General features: G+C 48.9%; 1 protein-coding gene across 1 annotated transcript; it reads left to right on the top strand.

Moving 5' to 3' along the window:
• Window positions 1-1,584: 1,584 nt before the first annotated feature.
• Window positions 1,585-13,887, top strand: LOC120944310 (E3 ubiquitin-protein ligase DTX3L-like). Its single transcript, XM_040358344.1, has 4 exons — window positions 1,585-1,781; window positions 7,905-8,548; window positions 12,696-12,911; window positions 13,438-13,887. Exons 2-4 carry the CDS (start codon window positions 7,952-7,954, stop codon window positions 13,507-13,509), a joined length of 885 nt encoding a protein of 294 aa, XP_040214278.1. The 5' UTR covers window positions 1,585-1,781; window positions 7,905-7,951; the 3' UTR covers window positions 13,510-13,887.
• The last annotated feature ends 3,124 nt before the right edge of the window (window positions 13,888-17,011 follow it).

The raw sequence follows: 17,011 nt of genomic DNA, 5'->3' as shown, positions 1-17,011 counted from the left end.
AAGAGGAGGGCAGCCTGGCACAGAGAGGAGAGAGAGGAGGGCAGCCTGGCACAGAGAGGAGGGCAGCCTGGCACAGAGGATAGAGAGGAGGGCAGCCTGGCACAGAGAGGATAGAGAGGAGGGCAGCCTGGCACAGAGAGGAGGGCAGCCTGGCACAGAGGATAGAGAGGAGGGCAGCCTGGCACAGAGGATAGAGAGGAGGGCAGCCTGGCACAGAGAGGATAGAGAAGAGGGCAGCCTGGCACAGAGAGGAGGGCAGCCTGGCACAGAGAGGATAGAGAGGAGGACAGCCTGGCACAGAGAGGATAGAGAGGAGGGCAGCCTGGCACAGAGAGGAGGGCAGCCTGGCATAGAGGAGGACAGCCTGGCACAGAGGAGGGCAGCCTGGCACAGAGGAGGGAGAGAGGAGGACAGCCTGGCACAGAGGAGAAAGAGGAGGGCAGCCTGGCTCAGAGGAGAGAGAGGAGGGCAGCCTGGCACAGAGAGGATAGAGAGGAGGACAGCCTGGCACAGAGAGGATAGAGAGGAGGGCAGCCTGGCACAGAGAGGAGGACAGCCTGGCACAGAGAGGATAGAGAGGAGGACAGCCTGGCACAGAGAGGATAGAGAGGAGGACAGCCTGGCACAGAGGAGAGAGAGGAGGGCAGCCTGGCACAGAGGAGAGAGAGGAGGGCAGCCTGGCACAGAGAGGATAGAGAGGAGGGCAGCCTGGCACAGAGAGGAGAGAGAGGAGGGCAGCCTGGCACAGAGAGGATAGAGAGGAGGGCAGCCTGGCACTTAGAGGAGGGCAGCCTGGCACAGAGGAGGGAGAGAGGAGGGCAGCCTGGCACAGAGAGGAAAGAGAGGGGGCAGCTGGGGGGGGGGGGGGGCATATAATTTGTGTAGCAGAAGAGACAGTTCTAGAAATAGTGTGTGAAAGGGGGGGGGGATTTTAGATTTAATGTCTAGTAAGAGAGGTGTGAGACACCCCTAAATTGGGGTCATGCCTGCACCTCTGTTTGTGAAGAGAGATGGACAGACAGTGGGGGGGAAGAGGGATGGACAGACAGCGATGAGGCAGAGGGATGGACAGAGAGTGGGGGGGCAGAGGGTTGGACAGACAGTGGGGGGGCAGAGGGACGGACAGACGTTGGGGGGGCAGAGGGACGGACAGACGTTGGGGGGGCAGAGGGATGGACAGACAGTGGAGAGGCAGAGGGTTGGACAGACAGTGGGGGTGCAGAGGGTTGGACAGACGTTGGGGGGGCAGAGGGACGGACAGACGTTGGGGGGGCAGAGGGACGGACAGACGTTGGGGGGGCAGAGGGATAGACAGACAATGGGGGGGCAGAGGGATAGACAGACGTTGGGGGGGCAGAGGGATGGTCAGATTTTTGGGGGGCAGAGGGACGGACAGACGTTGGGGGGGCAGAGGGTTGGACAGACAGTCGGGGGGCAGAGGGTTGGACAGACTTTGGGGGGGCAGAGGGACGGACAGATATCGATGAGGCAGAGGGATGGACAGATATCGATGAGGCAGAGGGATGGACAGACAGTGGGGGGGCAGAGGGACGGACAGACAGTGGGGGGGAAGAGGGATGGACAGAGAGTGGGGGGGCAGAGGGATGGACAGACATTGGACAGGGGACACCCCATCCTGGTGAGAACGTCGCCTTCACAGAGAGATTTATCGGTAAAGCTAAAGAAATATTTTGGATCCAATACGAAGTCTGGCGGAGGAGAGTGTCATGTGACCCGAGTGGATGGACAGACGTACTGCGCCGTCTTCCAGAATCAGGATGGTGAGTCCCGTTATCTGCTGGTAAATAGCGCTGCGCTCTTCTCACAAATATAAATTATTACCGTATTTATCAGGGTATTGCACGCTCCGGCGTATAGCGCGCACCCCTAAAGTGGACCCGCAATTCCTGTAAAAAAAAACATTTTAGTACTTACAGTTTTGGTGTCTTGCGCGGCGTCCATCGGCGGCCTCGTCGGGTCCGGCGTACGTCTGCGGCTTCGGTGGTGTCCTCCTCGTCGGGTCCGGCGTCCGTCTGCGGCTTCGGTGGTGTCCTCCTCGTCGGGTCCGGCGTCCGTCTGCGGCTTCGGTGGTGTCCTCCTCGTCGGGTCCGGCGTCCGTCTGCGACTTCGGTGGTGTCCTCCTCGTCGGGTCCGGCGTCCGTCTGCGGCTTCGGTGGTGTCCTCCTCGTCGGGTCCGGCGTCCGTCTGCGACTTCGGTGGTGTCCTCCTCGTCGGGTCCGGCGTCCTTCTGCGGTGTCCTCCCTGCTCGATCCCCGCTTCCCGCGCTGAGTTTGAACTACTGCGCCGGCATATACCGAGCGCAGTACACTCGTGTATAGTCGGGCAGGCTCGGCTCCTCTCGCGGTCATGTCCTGTGCGTCCTGTGCGTGGGAAGCGGGGATCGGCGTATATCGCGCACCCACGATTTTGCCCTGAATTTCAGGGCAAAAAAGTGCGCGGTATACGCCGATAAGTACGGTATATACTAAAGAAAACTACACATAATAATTTATAATGAAAAACAAAATATTTTTGCCTTGAAAAAGTATTCATACCCCTTGAAATTCCCCACATTTTGGTACAACCAAAAAACGTAAACGTATTTTATTGGGATTTTATGTGAGAGACACAAAGGCCCAGATTCTCGTATCTCGGCGTGAAACTATGCGGGCGTAACGTATCTCGTTTACGTTACGCCGCGGCAAGTTTTACGGGCAAGTGCCTGATTCACAAAGCACTTGCCTGTAAAGTTGCGGCGGCGTAGCGTAAATCCTCCGGCGCAAGCCCGCCTAATTCAAATGATCCGGGTAGGGGGCGTGGATCATTTAAATTAGGCGCGTTCCCCCGCGCCGAACGTACTGCGCATGCGCCGTCCCTAAAATTTCCCGACGTGCATTGCACGAAATGACGTCGCAAGGACGTCATTGGTTTCGACGTGAACGTAAATGGCGTCCAGCGCCATTCACGGACGACTTACGCAAACGACATAAATTTTTTAATTTCGACGCGGGAAGGACGGCCATACTTAACGTTGGTTGCCCCTCATATAGCAGGGGCAACTTTACGCGTCGCAAATCTAACGTAAACGTCGTAACTTCACTGCGTCGACCGCGCGTACGTTCAGGAATTCGCGTAAATAGCTAATTTGCATAGACGACGGGGAAAACGACGAGGCGACACCTAGCGGCGGGAAAAAAAATGCATCTAAGATCTTACAGCGTAAAAGACTTACGCCTGTCAGATCTAATGGATGTCTATGCGTAACTGATTCTAAGAATCAGTCGCATAGATACGCCGGGCCAGATTAGGATTTACGACGGCGCAAATGGCGTTGCGCCGTTGTAAGCCCTTTCAGAATCTGGGCCAAAGTGTCACATAATTGTGAAGTGGAAGGAAAATGATACAAATAAATCTGTGAAAAGTGTGGGGGGGGGGGAGGGGCATTTGTATGGCGCCCCCCGGAGTCAATACTTTGGAGAACCCCCTTTCTCTACAAGTCTTTTTGGGGGTCAGTGGAGAACGATGATGATACATTGGGGGTCAGTGGAGAACTATGATGATATATTGGGGGTCAGTGGAGAACTATGATGATATATTGGGGGTCAGTGGAGAACTATGATGATATTTTGGGGGTCGGTGGAGAACTATGATGATAGATTGGGGGTCAGTGGAGAACTATGATGATATATTGGGGGTCAGTGGAGAACTATGATGATATTTTGGGGGTCGGTGGAGAACTATGATGATATATTGGGGGGTCGGTGGAGAACTATGATGATATATTGGGGGTCAGTGGAGAACTATGATGATATTTTGGGGGTCAGTGGAGAACTATGATGATATTTTGGGGGTCAGTGGAGAACTATGATGATATTTTGGGGGTCAGTGGAGAACTATGATGATACATTGGGGGTCAGTGGAGAACTATGATGATATATTGGGGGTCAGTGGAGAACTATGATGATATATTGGGGGTCAGTGGAGAACTATGATGATATATTGGGGGTCAGTGGAGAACTGTGATGATAGATTGGGGGTCAGTGGAGAACTATGATGATATATTGGGGGTCAGTGGAGAACTATGATGATACATTGGGGGTCAGTGGAGAACTATGATGATATATTGGGGGTCAGTGGAGAACTATGATGATATATTGGGGGGTCAGTGGAGAACTATGATGATATATTGGGGGTCGGTGGAGAACTATGATGATATATTGGGGGTCAGTGGAGAACTATGATGATATATTGGGGGTCAGTGGAGAACTATGATGATACATTGGGGGTCGGTGGAGAACTATGATGATAGATTGGGGGTCAGTGGAGAACTATGATGATACTTTGGGGGTCAGTGGAGAACTATGATGATACATTGGGGGGTCAGTGGAGAACTATGATGATACTTTGGGGGTCAGTGGAGAACTATGATGATATTTTGGGGGTCAGTGGAGAACTATGATGATACATTGGGGGTCAGTGGAGAACTATGATGATATATTGGGGGTCAGTAGAGAACTATGATGATCATAGATTGGGGGTCAGTGGAGAACTATGATGATACATTGGGGGGTCAGTGGAGAACTATGATGATACTTTGGGGGTCAGTGGAGAACTATGATGATATATTGGGGTCAGTGGAGAACTATGATGATATTTTGGGGGTCAGTGGAGAACTATGATGATACATTGGGGGGTCAGTGGAGAACTATGATGACACATTGGGGGGTCAGTGGAGAACTATGATGATACATTGGGGGGTCAGTGGAGAACTATGATGACACATTGGGGGGTCAGTGGAGAACTATGATGATATATTGGGGGTCGGTGGAGAACTATGATGATATATTGGGGGTCGGTGGAGAACTATGATGATACATTGGGGGTCAGTGGAGAACTATGATGATAGATTGGGGGTCAGTGGAGAACTATGATGATACATTGGGGGTCAGTGGAGAACTATGATGATATATTGGGGGTCAGTGGAGAACTATGATGATACATTGGGGGTCAGTGGAGAACTATGATGATATTTTGGGGGTCAGTGGAGAACTATGATGATACATTGGGGGTCAGTGGAGAACTATGATGATATATTGGGGGTCAGTGGAGAACTATGATGATATTTTGGGGGTCAGTGAAGAACTATGATGATATATTGGGGGTCGGTGGAGAACTATGATGATATTTTGGGGGTCAGTGGAGAACTATGATGATATTTTGGGGGTCAGTGGAGAACTATGATGATATTTTGGGGGTCAGTGGAGAACTATGATGATACATCGGGGGTCAGTGGAGAACTATGATGATATATTGGGGGTCAGTAGAGAACTATGATGATACATTGGGGGTCAGTGGAGAACTATGATGATATTTTGGGGGTCAGTGGAGAACTATGATGATATTTTGGGGGTCAGTGGAGAACTATGATGATATATTGGGGGTCAGTGGAGAACTATGATGATACATTGGGGGGTCAGTGGAGAACTATGATGATATATTGGGGGTCAGTGGAGAACTATGATGATACATTGGGGGTCAGTGGAGAACTATGATGATATTTTGGGGGTCAGTGGAGAACTATGATGATATTTTGGGGGTCAGTGGAGAACTATGATGATACATTGGGGTCAGTGGAGAACTATGATGATATTTTGGGGGTCAGTGGAGAACTATGATGATATTTTGGGGGTCGGTGGAGAACTATGATGATATATTGGGGGTCAGTGGAGAACTATGATGATATTTTGGGGGTCAGTGGAGAACTATGATGATATATTGGGGGTCAGTGGAGAACTATGATGATACATTGGGGGTCAGTGGAGAACTATGATGATACATTGGGGGTCAGTGGTGAACTATGATGATATATTGGGGGTCAGTGGAGAACTATGATGATACATTGAGGGTCAGTGGAGAACTATGATGATATATTGGGGGTCAGTGGAGAACTATGATGATATTTTGGGGGTCAGTGGAGAACTATGATGATATATTGGGGGTCAGTGGAGAACTATGATGATATTTTGGAGGTCAGTGGAGAACTATGATGATACATTGGGGTCAGTGGAGAACTATGATGATATTTTGGGGGTCAGTGGAGAACTATGATGATACTTTGGGGGGGGGGGGGTCGGTGGAGAACTATGATGATATTTTGGGGGTCAGTGGAGAACTATGATGATATTTTGGGGGTCAGTGGAGAACTATGATGATATTTTGGGGGTCAGTGGAGAACTATGATGATACATTGGGGGTCAGTGGAGAACTATGATGATACATTGGGGGTCAGTGGAGAATTATGATGATATTTTGGGGGTCAGTGGAGAACTATGATGATACATTGGGGTCAGTGGAGAACAATGATGATATATTGGGGGTCAGTGGAGAACTATGATGATATTTTGGGGGTCAGTGGAGAACTATGATGATATTTTGGGGGTCAGTGGAGAACTATGATGATATTTTGGGGGTCAGTGGAGAACTATGATGACATTTTGGGGGTCAGTGGAGAACTATGATGATATTTTGGGGGTCAATGGAGAACTATGATATATTGGGGGTCAGTGGAGAACTATGATGATATATTGGGGGTCAGTAGAGAACTTTGATGATATATTGGGGGTCAGTGGAGAACTATGATGATACATTGGGGGTCAGTAGAGAACTATGATGATATTTTGGGGGTCAGTGGAGAACTATGATGATATTTTGGGGGTCAGTGGAGAACTATGATGATATATTGGGGGTCAGTGGAGAACTATGATGATATATTGGGGGTCAGTGGAGAACTATGATGATATATTGGGGGTCAGTGGAGAACTATGATGATACATTGGGGGTCGGTGGAGAACTATGATGATATATTGGGGGTCAGTGGAGAACTATGATGATATTTTGGGGGTCGGTGGAGAACTATGATGATATATTGGGGGTCAGTGGAGAACTATGATGATACTTTGGGGGGGGGGGTCGGTGGAGAACTATGATGATACTTTGGGGGGGGGGGGTCGGTGGAGAACTATGATGATACTTTGGGGGGGGGGGGTCGGTGGAGAACTCTGATGATATATTGGGGGTCAGTGAAGAACGATGATGATACTTTTGGGGGTCAGTGGAGAACTATGATGATACTTTGGGGGGGGGGGGGTCGGTGGAGAACTATGATGATACTTTGGGGGGGGGGGGGTGGAGAACTATGATGATACTTTGGCGGGGGGGGGGGCATTGGAGAACTATGATGATAGATTGGGGGTTGGTGGAGTACTATGATGATACTTTTGGGGGGGGGGGGGGTCGGTGGAGATTTCTGATGATACTTTGGGGGGGGGGGGGGGGGGGGAACTATGATGATACTTTGGGGGGGGGGGGGGTCGGTGGAGAACCATGATGATACTTTGGGGGGGGGTCGGTGGAGAACTATGATGATACTTTGGGGGGGGGGGGTCGGTGGAGAACTATGATGATACTTTGGGGGGGGGGGTCGGTGGAGAACTCTGATGATATATTGGGGGTCAGTGAAGAACGATGATGATACTTTTGGGGGGGGGGGGTCGGTGGAGAACTATGATGATACTTTTGGGGGGGGGGGGTCGGTGGAGATTTCTGATGATACTTTGGGGGGGGGTCGGTGGAGAACTATGATGATACTTTGGGGGGGGGGGGTCGGTGGAGAACTATGATGATACTTTTGGGGGGGGGGGGGTCGGTGGAGAACTCTGATGATACTTTGGGGGGGGGTCGGTGGAGAACTATGATGATACATTGGGGGGAGGGGGGGAGGTGGAGATTTCTGATGATACTTTGGGGGGAGGAGTTTAGTAATGAGATGGTAGCCCGCTCACCTCCTGTTTTGGGGCACCTTTAGCTGGTTGGGTTCTTCACGGATTTATTTTTCCTCCTCACAGATCAGAGAAGAGTTCTGGGAAGAAGGAATCATATCATAGAACTCACCATGCCTGTGAAAGTTCAGGATATTGGAAGTAAAGACCTTCCCGGGATCCGGCAGTTGCCCCGAAATGAAGCGACCCTGAAGATGCAGCGATTGGCTATCAGAAGTTCCCCAAGTGATGTCATGGGGGCGGAGATAAGAGTAGACACCACACACATGGATATCCTGAGGAAATTAAAGCTCCGGCAGATCTCTGACATCGAGAAGAAGTACAATGTGAAGATGGAAGAACGGAAACTTAATGGCAGCCGGAATCCAGGAAGAGGTCAGACGGGAGCTTCCTCAGGGGATCCATTGAACACCAGCAGGTCCTCCGCCAATACACAGAAAGAAGAACCAGACTTGTGTCCTATCTGCCTGTGTGAGCCAGAAGAGAAGGTGATATTGGAGAAGTGTAAGCATGCGTACTGTAGGGAATGTCTTAAACGAGCCACGGCCTATAAACCTGTGTGTGCGATATGTGGAGTCTCTTATGGGACAGTCACAGGAGACCAGCCTGATGGGACTATGAATGAGACAAGACACAGAATCTCCTTACCGGGGTATCCTGGGTGTGGAACCATCGAGATCACCTATCACATCCCCGGGGGCACCCAGAAGGTGAGTGCAGACCTCAGAGGTAATGGTAGAATTCTCCTGAGATGTCCTGACAGGACTGGATTCTCTTGAGATATCTGTCAGAAACCAGGAATCAGACCGATGGGTGGCACTGGTGGGCAATTGCAGGGGGAAGGCGGCACACGAGGCAGATGTGCCTCCTTCCTCTTCGGGACCGATGTCCCTTTCACATAAGCCGATTACCGGCTTTTATTTACATCACATGATCAGCTGTCATTGGGACGGCCTTCCCAGAAGAGGTGAAGCTGTTTTAGCTACAAAGGGCGGGGCCAACTGAACATTGAACCCTACAGGCTAAGACTGGGATGCCATTAAAGTTCGTGGGCCATATTCTTGAAGAAAGTAGGCGGCCGTAGCGTAAGCCATTTACACTACGCCGCCCCAACTTACAGGAGCAAGTGCTGTATTCCCCAAACACTTTCTCCGTAGATTGGGGCGGCGTAGTGTATTTGGCCCGGCGTAATCCCCGTGTAAATCCAAGGGGGCGGCTTCTATTTAAATTAAGCGCGCCACCGATTCTAACGAACTGTGAATGCGCCGGGCTTAAAATAGCCCAGTGCGCATGCTCCAGTTCTCGGCGTAAAACGTCAATGACGCCGACGTGTGCGTCATTGACGTAAAGTCGTATTCAAGAACGACTTGGTAAAACGACGTACCCGACGGGGAAAACACGACGCGGACCCGACGCCATACTTAACATGGCCTACGTGGGAATGGCGTAAGGTTACCCCTCATATAGCAGGGGTAACCTTACGCCTACGCAAACGACGTAAGCGACGGTTACACGACGCAAATTCGTTCGGGAATCGGCGTATCAGGCTCATTTGCATAAACAAATGAGACCTGAACGTAAACGCCACCTAGCGGCCGGCGGAATAATTACATTTAAGATCCGACAGTGTAAGTGACTTGCACATGTCGGATCTTCAGCGTATCTATGCGAAAATGATTCTAAGAATCACTCGCATAGATACACGGGCCAAAAAAGAGAGATACGACGGAGTTTCCTGAGATACTCCATCGTAACTTTACTCAGAATATGGCCCCATATGTGTAAAGGCGGGTGTCCCAATACTTTTGACAATATAGTGTATATTAAAACCAACATAATAAAATCAACACTACAAGTATCACGGTCACTTTGTGTGTCATTGTAACGACACCCTGAGTATGAAAGGGTTAAAGTCGTTTAGGACATTCCATTCTCGAACACAAAGGCAGCTACCGAACACTCCAATCAGCCGAACAAGAAACCCATACGAATAATTCTCCCCCAAATACGAGACGAAGGTCCGCGTTGAGGGTCAAACAGGAATGATCTTTATTGAAAGGAATACAGGCTCTTTTATACAGTAGAAGAGGAGGTGCTTACCTCCTGCTCATATTTACTCTGGAAATACACCTGTGACCAGAAACCTAATTAACATGAGCTCATTAGCAATCCTTTAGACAGCCTAGATGACTCGGAGACATGACCTTTAGGCCAGACTTGCCGTCTTGTAGCTCAGAAGACACAATCAACATTATCACAAATCAACACAGGACTCCTTCACACAATAGCAGAGTTAATTAGCACATTATAGCAGACAACAGACAGACAGGTGGCTGGAGTTGAAATCCGCACCTCCTAACAGTATGAATCAGTCAGTCTTACTAATATGGCTTATACAGGGTTCCATTTTATGTAACCCAAGCCACATTCTTAATTTTCATTATTTTCTTGCTAACCCCCCGTGCCCCTAATGGACACAGGTTCACTTAGACACAAGAGGTGCCTAGGGAGCTGAAACAAGGGTATCCCATACTTTCCAAGGGACTCTGGGTTCCACGGGCCCTCCCGTCACAATGATAGGCTCAGCAATGGGGGAGGGAGGAGCTCTGGGGGGGTCTAGGATGGAACAGGACCTGGGGGTCCTAGTAGATGAGAGGCTCAGGTATGGGGGGAGAACCTCTGGGGGGGAATCTAGGATGGAGAAGGACCTGAGGGTCCTAGTAGATGAGAGGCTCAGGTATGGGGGAGGGAGGAGCTCTGGGGGGATCTAGGATGGAAAAGGACCTGGGGGTCCTAGTAGATGAGAGGCTCAGCAATGCCAAGCTGCTGCTAACAAAGCAAACAGAATATTGGCATTAAAAAGGGGATGAACTCCAGAGATAAAAGGATATTTCTCCCCCTCTACAAGACTCTGGTCCGGCCGCACCTGGAGTATGCCGTCCAGTTCTGGGCACCAGTCCTCAGGAAGGATGCACTGGAAATGGAGCGAGGACAAAGAAGGACAACAAAGCTAATAAAGGGTCTGGAGGAGGAATGGAGGATATTAGTGATGAGGAAAGGTTGTGAGCTCTGAACTTATTCTCTCTGGAGAAGAGACGGGGGAGGGGAGATGATTTCACAAACACCGGACTGGTGACCCCACAATAGGGAGAAAACTTTTTTGCGGAAGGGAGTTTAATAAGACACGTGGCCACTCATTAAAATTAGAAGGAAAGAGGTTTAACTTTGTAACAGAATGGCCCGTGACACCCAGAGACCTTTGAAGGATGGGGGGGGTACTCCTGTGCCAGTGTCACTAATGACTCTTGGGTCTAGGGTCATCCTGTGCCCCTTTTGGGCATAGGGTGACTGAGAAATTATAAATTACATGCGATGGGACATTACTGATAATTCATGTTATGCAGTAGCTCCGTAAATTGCGTGTGCGCTCCGGCAAAATGCCGGGCGTAAGCGTGCGCAATTTAAATGATCCCATAGGGGGCGGGAATCATTTAAATTAGGCGCGTTCCCGTGCCGATCGTAGAGCGCATGCTCCATCGGGAAACTTTCCCGACGTGCATTGCGGCAAATGACGTCGCAAGGACGTCATTTGCTTCAAAGTGAACGTGAATGGCGTCCAGCGCCATTCACGAATCACTTACGCAAACTACGTAAAGTTCAAATTTCACGACGCGGGAATGACGGGTATATACGTAACATTGGCTGCCCCTGCTAATAGCAGGGGCAGCCTTATGCGAAAACCGCCGTACGCAAACGACGTAAACTGCGTACGCAGGGCTCGTGTAACGTTGTGAATCGGCGTTAGTATGCAATTTGCATACTATACGCTGAGCACAATGGGAACGCCACCTAGCGGCCAACGCAAGAATGCAGCCTAAGATATGCGGGCATAAGAGCCTTATGCCACGCATATCTTAGGCTGCAGTCGGCGTAACAAGGTTCCTGAATCAGGAGCATTCGTTACGCCGGCGCAAGTAAGCAATTGCGCTGCGTAACTATGGTTACGCAGGCGCAATTGTCTCTGAATCCGGGCCACTGTTTGGTGTGAAGATATGAAGATACTATTGATGATAGAGGTGTTGTGAGTTAGCAGTCTAAAGGTCAGACGTCTCTTTTTCAGGTGTAATGGATTAGCATGTCAATTACGTCTACAAAGGAATGTGCATTATGTAGCAGTGAATAGATTATTGCGGAGACGGGACGTCTGGGGGATGACTAATAATTAACTCAACCGAATGTCATTATCTAAAAGAAGGTGTATTGAAGCCCCATTGTGTGATGTGTGGGCGGAGAGTTTCTTTGTTCCTTTGATTACTGTAACATATTTGTACTGTATATAAGAAAGCTAAGGTACCATTAAAAGTTTTTATACATTTTGGAACCAGAAAGAACAGAGCTTGTGTCTCGTCTTAATTCTGGGGGAATGGATCGTGTCTGTTGGATGGTTGGAGTGTCGGATAAGTTGTCGTGGGGCGATGGAATGGAATATCGTAAACGGTGGTGACCGTTACAAACTTTAAACTACGTAGAGGGTTCTTTACTGTAAGAGCAGCAAGGATGGGGAATTCCCTTCCACAGGCGGTGGTCTCATCGGGGGAGGGGCATTGATGGTTTCAAGAAACGATTAGATAATCACCTGAACGACCCCAACATGCAGACATATACAATGTAACACTGACATCTCATCACACACAGAGGGGGGACTTACTATGTAACATCCGGAATATCTCCGGTTCTCATCCCCTCCTGGGATATTATGATTTGGATTTAGTGCTATACACAGGCTGATGTCTCAATACAGGAGGTGTGCAGGGCTCCCTCCTCTCTTCTCATGACTCCCATTCTCTCATTATCCAGGAGAACCATCCTCGTCCCGGAAGATCTTTCTCAGGTACCAGACGTCGGGCCTATTTACCGGATAACAAGGAGGGGAGAGACATCCTTCTTCTGCTGAAAAGAGCCTTTGATCAGCGACTGATCTTCACTGTGGGAGAATCTCGTACAACCGGCGCCACCGACACCGTCACCTGGAATGATGTCCACCATAAAACCAGTACCCACGGGGGCCCCCAGGAGTAAGATGAATGCATATCATATACAGAGAGGGGTGTATGTGTGTTATATACAGAGGGGGGTGTATGTGTGTTATATACAGAGGGGGGTGTATGTGTGTTATATACAGAGGGGGTGTATGTGTGTTATATACAGAGGGGGGTGTATGTGTGTTATATACAGAGGGGGGTGTATGTGTGTTATATACAGAGGGGGGTGTATGTGTGTTATATACAGAGGGGGGTGTATGTGTGTTATATACAGAGAGGGGTGTATGTGTGTTATATACAGAGAGGGGTGTATGTGTGTTATATACAGAGGGGGGGTGTATGTGGGGTATATTGGAGGGAGGGGGGAGTATGTCTTATATGGGGGGGTATGTGGGGTATACAGTATACAGAGGGGGGGGTGTATGTATATACAGAGGGGGGTGTATGTATATACAGAGGGGGGGGGTGTATGTATATATAGGGGGGGGGTGTATGTATATATAGGGGGGGGGTATACAGAGGGGGTAATTGATGAGTATTGATTATTTTCCTCCGGTAGTTTCGGTTACCCGGATCCGGATTATCTGAGCCGTGTGCGGGATGAGCTGAGAGCGAAGGGAATCCAGTGAATATTCCGGAATCGGATCTCCCCTCCTCCTCTAATGATCGGAGATTGGTGGGCGGAGTCAGGAGTGCTGAGATGATCGCGTCTTCCAATCACTTCCTGTTCTGTATTTGGACACATAATATCATCCTTATCATTTATAATCCATTAATAATGATAGGTGGGGGAGGGGGGGAGGGGGCGGATCTTCATCGGGGGATCCTCTGATAATCTTGTCCTATAAATGACGGCGATCGCTCTGATATTAGAAATGTAATAAATCCGCCGTCTATAAGCCTCTGCTAAGAAGAAATAATAGTAAAATATTTTCTGCATTTTTTATGTATCCAGGGGATTTTACCCCCCTTCATGACCAGGCCATTTTTGGCTACTCAGCACTGCGCTATTTTAACTGGTAATTGCGCGGTCGTGCGACATTGTACACAGATAGAGCTTTCTTTTGGTGGTGTTTGATCACCTCGGTGTGTGTTTTTTATTATATAAACAAATAAAGACCAAACATTTTGAAAAATAAATATATTTTTTTTTATTTTCTGCTATAAAACATTTCCAATAAAAAACATTAAAAAAACAAATTGAATTTCTTCATAAGTTTTGGCCAAAACTTTTTTTGCTACACGTCTTTGGTGAAATGGCTACATTCTCAGCCCCTCCTTCGGGGGGAGGGCACTACATGTTTTTTTTTTTTTTTAAGAAGAGTAAATCTTTATTTATTTTACAATTATAAAAGATACAAACAGGAACAGAAAGCTTCATCAAGGCAACTCCATGACTTCTTTACAATCAGTGGGGTAGATTCAGGTAGCAATTGCGTCTACGTAACCATAGTTACGCAGCGCAATTGCTGACTTGCGCCGGCGTTTCGAATGCTCCTGATTCAGGAACCTCGTTACGCCGACTGCAGCCAAAGATATGACTGGTATAAGGCTCTTATGCCATCGTATCGTAGGCTGCATTCTTACGCTGGCCGCTAGGTGGCGTTCCCGTAGTGGTCAGCGTAGAGTATGCAAATTGCATACTAACGCCGATTCACAACCCTATGCGCGCCCTGCGTACGCAGTTTACGTCGTTTCCGTTCGTCGGGTTCCGCGTAAGGCTGCTCCTGCTATTAGCAGGGGCAGCCAATGCTACGTATACCCGTCGTTCCCGCGTCGCGAATTTAAAATTTAACGTCGTTGGCGTAAGTGAATCGTGAATGGCGCTGGACGCCATTTACATTCACTTTGAAGCAAATGACGTCCTTGCGACGTCATTTGCCGCAATGCACGTCGGGGAAATTTCCCGACGGAGCATGCGCACTACGTTCGGCGCGGGAACGCGCCTAATTTAAATGATCCACGCCCCCTACGGGATGATTTAAATTACGCGCCCTTACGCCGGGCAGTTTTAAGGAGCGCCCGCGCAAATTACGTAGCTACTGCTTCATGAATGAAGCGTAGCGCAGATAATTTGCGTAGGCGCAGGGTAAAAACGGTACGCTGCGCCTCCGTAAGAAGTGCGCAGCGGTACCTGAATCTACCCCAGTGCCGGGACAAGGTCACCTAAAGCCCTGGGCGAACATGCTAAACACTGCGTCCCCCTAAAGATGCATGAGCATTATGTGTCAGCAAAAATCCCCCCCCCCCAAAAAAAATAACAGTGAGCACTAATCTTTTTCATTTCCCCTAAGCATAAATTCCCCCTCCTCCCAGTATAAATGTGTCCCCTGCTGAAATCCCCCCTCCCAGCACAAATATTTGCCCTCCCCATCCTCCAAATCCCCCCAGCTTAAATGCCCCCCCAAAAAAAATCACCCCTCCTTCATACAAATCCTCTCCTGCTAAAATGTCCCCTCCCAGTACACATCCCCCCCCCTCTGCAAATCCCCCCTCCCAACACAAAGCCCCTTAAATCATTTAGCATACCCCCCCCCCAAATACCCCCTGACATCCCCCAAATTCCCCCTTCCAATGCAAATCACCCCCCCCCAAATCCCCTTGCGGTGCCCCCCCCCCCCCCCGTCTGTGGTGTCCCTCCTGCCCGCCCCTTGTCCCCGCCCTGTTTACAGTACAAAAACATTCCGGTAGCACGTGTGCTTCATCACAATGAGGTTCCACGAGTATCTTCATAGAAGAAAATAATAAAAAAAGGGGGGGGGGAGATTACGTCATTACAATATGGAGCCCCTCACGTGCTGAAGGAATATCCGTGGCAAATCAGGAGGCAGGTCCCGGAGGTCCTTCCGAGGAGCTCGGGATTAAATCAGCAACCGGAGGCAGTATAAGGGGAAGGATGTACCCTGGGAAACAGCAATGGTGCAGAAGTGGGAGATCTATGGAGGAATGTGAGAAACACCAAACAGGGATTCAAAGGTTTTTAGGGATTTTTTTTTTAGTAAAGATTATATCCCCCTTGTAACGGAACGTCCCCCACACGCCGCTTGAGTGCTTCCGTCATATACCGCTTCCTATCAGTCTGGACAGGGCCGCTGATAAGCCAGTACAACTGGCCCTGTTGTAGGGGGCCCCGGGCCAGCAGGGGCCCGGATGGCAACCCCCTTTAAAAAAAAAAAAAGGGTTTTTTTTTTTTGTTTTTTTTTAGGGGTCCGGAGGCCCACAGGGTCCCAGATGACAACTCCCCTTTTTTTATTTATTTTTTATAAAAAATATATATTTTTTTTAATATATTTTTATTTAAATTTTTATAAAAGGGCCATTTTTTTTTTTTTTTTTTTTAGAGGTCCGGGGGTCCCCAGGGGTCCGAAGGCCCCCAGGACCCCGGATGGCAACCCCCCTTTTTTTTATTTATTTTTTATAAAAAAAAATATATTTTTTCTAATATGTATAATTTTTTATTAAAGGGACAATTTTTTTCCCAGGGCCCGGGATGAAAACACCCCTTTTTTTTATAAAAAAATAAATACATTTTTATATATTTTTTTATTTCATTTTTTTTTTTTTAAATTAAAGGGCCCAGAGGTCCCCAGGGCCCTGAATGGCAACCCCCTCCTTTTTTTTTTATAAATGTTTATTTATTTATTTTATATATTTTTTTATTTTTATTTTTTCATTTTTCATTTTTATTAATAATTTGTAAAGGGCCCCCCTCCGCTTCTCAATTTCAATTTCAGACGGCAGCCCCCCCCCCCCCCCCCCCCCCCCCGGTTCTCTGCTCCAGGTGCCTACCAATGCCGCCAATCCCGTAACGTTCTGCAGAGACAGTTTCAAGGCGGGGCCAGGGGTGGAGCTAAAGGCGGGACCAGGGGTGGAGCTGAAGGGGGCCCCGTCAGGTAAGCTGTACGGGGCCCCATGATTTCTATCAGCGGCACTGAGTCTGGATATAGATATCAGATATTCCAGCTGCTCTCAACACACAGCGAGACGAGACTAGTTTGTCTGCTGAACATGGAGGCCCGGATTCAGATACATTTGCGCATCTTTCGGCGGGCGTAGCGTATCTCAGATACACTACGCCGCCGTAACTTACAGCGGCAGGTCCCGTATTCAGAAAGAACTGAGTGTACCTGG

Source organism: Rana temporaria, chromosome 6 (assembly GCF_905171775.1).
Source record: "Rana temporaria chromosome 6, aRanTem1.1, whole genome shotgun sequence".
In the NCBI taxonomy this organism is placed as follows: domain Eukaryota; kingdom Metazoa; phylum Chordata; class Amphibia; order Anura; family Ranidae; genus Rana; species Rana temporaria.
Note: the sequence above shows the minus strand (reverse complement) of the source record. Positions and strands in the feature narration are given on the sequence as shown.